Source organism: Bison bison, unplaced genomic scaffold (genome assembly GCF_000754665.1).
Source record: "Bison bison bison isolate TAMUID 2011002044 unplaced genomic scaffold, Bison_UMD1.0 scf7180017864248, whole genome shotgun sequence".
NCBI classification, from domain to species: Eukaryota; Metazoa; Chordata; class Mammalia; order Artiodactyla; family Bovidae; genus Bison; species Bison bison.
The window spans coordinates 1,553,582-1,558,827 of record NW_011494820.1 but is presented as its reverse complement, the minus strand read 5'-3'; the positions used below and the strand labels follow the sequence as shown (position 1 = coordinate 1,558,827).

The 5,246-nt window shown below is 52.5% G+C and overlaps 1 protein-coding gene across 1 annotated transcript in view; it reads right to left on the bottom strand.

The window, feature by feature from the left end:
• Nucleotides 1-2,239: 2,239 nt before the first annotated feature.
• Nucleotides 2,240-5,246, bottom strand: part of TMEM161A (transmembrane protein 161A) — a 15,568-nt gene continuing 12,561 nt past the window's right edge. Inside the window, exon 12 of the mRNA XM_010847298.1 lies at nt 2,240-5,246. Coding sequence (XP_010845600.1) covers nt 5,061-5,246 — 186 coding nt within the window. The 3' untranslated portion in view covers nt 2,240-5,060.

The window sequence follows — 5,246 nt, the reverse complement described above, 5'->3', positions numbered from 1 at the left end:
GGGGGGACCCATGGCATCTGGCACATTGTGGGCGCCCCCCCCAGCAGTGACTTGGCTGGGACCTGGGGCAGTTTAAGGCCCGTGGGGTTGTCTGATTTCCTGTGAATGGAGAACACAGAGGCAGCTGGCAGCCTTGATTCTCCCAGAGTGGAGTCCGAGACCATCTGGGCTGTGGGGCAGGACGCTCGAGAGAGTCAGGCCCCCAGGGCGCTGGTCCCACAGAGCCCCCAGGGCCCACCAGGAACCACAGGGGCTCAGAAACACGTTTTCTAATGATGTTTGGAATTTGATTTTAGCTTTTGTTTTTCAATCCGGCTGGCCCTGGGTCTAGACACCGTAAACCCTAACCAGTCCAGTCTGGTTCCAGGACCTGGACAAGGAGAGGGCCGGTTTTCCCAGTGGGCTTACTAGCCGTGAGGTGTGAGAGTCTGAGAGGGTGTGTCTCCGCCACACGTGCATTTCCAGTTGTGACTTCCACTTCCTCCTTTTATTCTGTCCTGTTTCCATTTTTCTTGCCTTAGTCCCCTGGGTCGGAAGACCCCTCCTTCTGTCCTTCCTGCATGTCTCCACCAGCCAACCCCAGTCTTGTTCCCAGACTCTTGTTCCCAGGGGGCCCAAGCTGTCCTGTTGGGTAAATGTCACACCCACCTTCTCTCCCAGCCTTGCCCAGCGCTCAGGAGAGGCAGGGGCACCCCTCACAGGGAGATGGGATGGGAACGTAAGGTGCCCAGGCTGGGGGTCCACCCCTGGTGGGTGAGACCAAATGGATGTTTAGGCAGGGCCCTCCCTGAGCTGCAGGCTGGGCAGGAGCAGGGAGGGCCCCCAGGGTTCCCGGACCCAGTGCGGCTCTCCGGCGTGGTTCCCAGCCAAGCGCACCTCGGCAGCGCTGACGCCCCTCACCCCTGAGCCCTGCACACAGCTGGACCTTTGCCCTCGGCAGTCATACCCCTCTCACTGTTGCCTGGCCTGATTTGGAGTTACATTTTGATGCCATGAAGACACTTTGTTTATATATAATGTTTATATATTTTAAAGATTTGTGCCAAGAGAGTATATTTAATAAAAATCAAAATGATTTTTTTTCTCCTGCCCATATCTCTTTTTCGGCTCTGATCCTCATTCCCTAGGAACCAAAAACATAGTTGAAGTTATTTTGACAGATTGTTGAATAACCTTTTTTTTTAAAAATGTAACAGCTGTATGGATTGTTAATCCCGACCTTGATTTGGTCAGGATTTGCTAGAAAATGCAAACTGCATGAGGAGTTTACCATGAGTAGGTCTGGCTTCCTGTTCCCTTTGCAGGGACATCTCCTGTGGCCAGTGCCCCTAGGAGAGATCCTGTGTGCACACACTTGTCCCTTTGGGTCCGTCAGTCGGGAGGGGCTGTGACCATCAGCAAGCACTGCCCCAGAGCCCCACGGTTTCCTGGAGCCCTGGGTCTGCTCTGTGGAGGCTGAGGCCACCAGAGGGCTCCCAGGGGCCCCTGAGACTCGCCTCACCTGCAGCTCATCGTGTAGAATGACTGGCAGCACCCACCCAGACCGAGACCAGGAGCAGGAGCCTCCGTGGGCCGGGGAGAGATGGGGCCAGGTGAGCGCATGCGCACAGAGGCCAACTAGGCCCAGGACTGCGCTGAGCTGCTCTGCGCGCTGCATTCAGCCAGCCGAATTTCTTGCGGGTCAGTAGCTGTCGAATACAGGATGCGTTTAGCAGCAGTTTAGTGTTCCCCAGGGGGATGGCCTGTGATGAGATCCACCAATCCCTTACTGACCAACAGCTAGGTTGTTACTGAGTTGTTGCCACCACAACCTGGTTAGTGGCTCCTGGGGGTTCCTGAATCTCCCCCCACATCCATCCTAACTTCTGGTCCGTACCATTTCTCACACCATCTCCTGAGCCTGAGGGGTGAGGTTGGCCCCTCCTCACTCTCCTCCAACATTGTGGCATCCCCTGATACACAGAGGTGAGCTCTTGACCCCATCTGGACCTGTGACAATAAAGATGTTTGCTAACCACTTCCAGGGAGACCTTCGAGACGCACCCTCCCTCTTCCACTGGCCCAGGAGCTAAAACCCCGACCCTGGGTGGTGGTTGGTGCTATCTGGTGACTGCAAGGTAGGAACCAATCCCAAGGTGAAGACGCCACTGCAGAAAGAGGAGCAGAGGGACTTTCCTGGTGGCCCAGTGGTTAAGACTCCACAGTCCCAGTGCAAGGGGGCCCAGGTTCAACCCCTGGTCAGGGAACTAGATCCCACAGGCCACAACTAAGACCTGACTTGGCCAAATAAATTTTGTTTTTTTTAAAGTAGAGCAGAGATGCGCAGAGAAATTGGATTTCTTGGTGACACTGTTTGGGATGCTATATTCAGCTTTACCCGAAACCAAACTGCCTCTCAGCTTCCAACAACACAAGTCATCTTATTCTCTATTTAAAACAGAGTTGAATTTCCTGGTCCTTTCCGACACAAACCTCCTTGTATGTACCTCTCTGAGCTCATAAGGTAGTGTTCGTGTAGCCTAAGTTTATAGGAATGAAATTGCTGGGTGAATATCAGGGATATGTTAATAGTATAGTTGATGCTGGTGGCAAGCCTGGCATTCATGGTCCCCACCCTGTTTTTAACTGTAAGTCACTTGGAGCCAGCCTAGGGTTCCCTGCTGGAACGCAGTCCAGGAGCCAGTGACTGGACCGCTGAAGGGTGTGTGATGCAACCCTTCAACACCGGCGTGGGACCACTCTAAGGCTGCGCACTGTGCTTTTCCCCCTGAGGTCCCAGCAGGACCCAGCCGATTGCCCAGAGTCACTGGCTCACTGGCGCTCCCTGCTGGCTTCTTTCCTCCCTGTCTCACATCCCTACCCTCCTAGAGGCTTCCTGAAGTCACCTCTCAGGTGAGGTCCCTGAGTCTTAGAGACAGGGTCATCTTTGGGGGGAAATCTATCCCAAGATGAATAGAAACATCAGCTATTCCTGCAGAGATTGTGTCCATATACACCACGTGCCCTCGGTGTCTGAGTTTCCGATGGCCACCCTAACAGAGTACTATGGACTGAGTGGCTTCAAATAACAGAACTTAATTTTGTCAAAGTTGGAAGCCAAAGGTCCAAAATCAAAGTGTTGGCAGGTTTGGTTCTGAGGGCCAGGAGGGAGGGATGTGTTCTAGATCTGTTACTGAGTTCTGACTGACTGACTTCTTCCTGTGTCTTCCCCCTTGTCTTTGCTCTGTGCTAGTGTAAGCAGATAAGTTAGGGGCTTCCAGGAGAAAGAGAACCAGGAATGGCTCTCTTGACATAAGAGAAGCCATTTTGGCCTAAGCCACTTTGTGGCCTAAGCCAGGCTGCAGTGCTTACCCTTGAACAGGTCTCAGTAATTAATGATCTTAAGGGAACAAAGGAAGGCGGGAACAGAGAAAAGGCAGTCAAACAACAGTGTAGCAATAAAGCAGAGTCCTAGTTCCGCCTCTTTAAACACATGTTTAATTGATGTTGATTTATAGTATCATATCGTGTAAGTTTCAGCTGTGCCGCACAGAATATGTATATTCTTTTTCAGATTCTTTTCCCTATAATAATATATCTTCGAGTTCTGCAGGAACTAAGGCCCCCAAGCAGGTTGAGGGTGGAATGACTGATTCTTCTGACTTCAGTCAACTAAAGCTTGGACTCTGTGGACCTGTGCCCCAGTTCTATGCTGAATTCTCCTCTGCTCAAGCCCCTTCATGAATATACGTGTACCCTGAGCTTAAAACTTCCCCAGTTTTGCTGTTCAGGGAGACGCTGCTTTGGGAAAGATCCCAAGTGTTTCCCTTCCTTGCTGAAAGCCAACAGCAGCCCTTCCTTTCGTTCATTTTCGGCTTGGTCATGTCATTTGGCTCAACACCTGACAAGAGCTGAACCTAGTTTTCAGGTAACACAAGTTCAGGTCCAAATTTCCTCTTGTAAAAATAATTTTTTTTTCCTCTTGTAAGGATACTAGTCCTACTGGATCAGGGCCCACCCTATCAACCTCATTTTTTAAAAATTATCTGTTATTTGTTTTTGCTGCACTGCATCTTCACTGTTGCACCCAGGCTTTCTCAATTGTGGTGAGCAGGGGCTACTCTTCGTTGGGGTGGCTGTTTTTGTGGCAGAGCATGGGCTGTAAGTGCCCAGGCTCAGTAGTTGCAGCACACGGGTTTAGCTGCTCCACGACATGTGGGATCCTCTCGGACCAGGAATCAAACCTGTGTCTCCTGCACTGGCAGGTGGATTCTTAACCACTGGGCCACTAGTGAAGTCTCCAACCTCATTTCAGCATAATCACTTTTAATCCCTATCTCCAAATACAATCACATCCTGAAGTCCTGGGGGTTAGGCCCTCAACATAGGAACTGGGAGGAAGACACAATTCAGATCATAAACACCAGCCCTTTTGATCTTCCATAATCTGACAAGTTAAAAAAAATAGCATGTCACGATTTAACACTACCTGCTTTTTTGTCTCTCCCAGGAGTCCATCTGAGATCGTTCCTTGTAAGAAGAAATCAATTCTTTTCGTGTAGTTTCCCCAGTTTATTTACTTGTTCCTGTGTCAGCTTTCTACCAGGGCTTCGCTTCTTCCTTCCAGGCCTTTGCTAAGCTCTTCCTTCATCATTCCCCTCACTCAGCAATGTAGGCCCTCCGTAGACTCTCTGGGCCCCCACCCACCCTGCCACAACATGCAGAAAGCTGCCTCCCAAACCACTTGAATCCTGTTTGTTAAAAGCGGCTCGCTCCTTTATTTGTTCAGAAGAGTGCCCCCTCCGACGCCGCAGACGCCCCCTGCAGTCAAACTGGGCAAACAGCCTTCTGGGAACAGTGGCCAGCCGTGGGACCCTTTGGGGCTGGGTCTGGGGAGGCGGTTTCGAGGCAGAAGCTCAGCGTCCAAGGCTGGGCCCACGGCTCAGGCACTGTGGTGAGGGGGGAGCCTCGCAGCGGGAACTCCCGAGAGCGCCTTGCACCTGGGGACACCGAGGGGGTGAGCCGGGCCCCGCTGGCCCACGACCAAGCCCGGGACCACAGGAGTGTCTGCAAGAGGGCTACTAGCCCGCCAGATGCTGGTGGAAGTACAGGCCGAAGAGGCTGGAGAGCAGTTGGCAGGCGGCGATCCACCAGATGAGAAAGGCGAGGACTCCGCGGAGGAAGAGGGGCGTGAGCAGATTGCCCAGGGCCCCGGCGATCAGGGCTGCAGTCTGCTGGGCCTCATCCTCCTCGGGGCCGACCGGGCC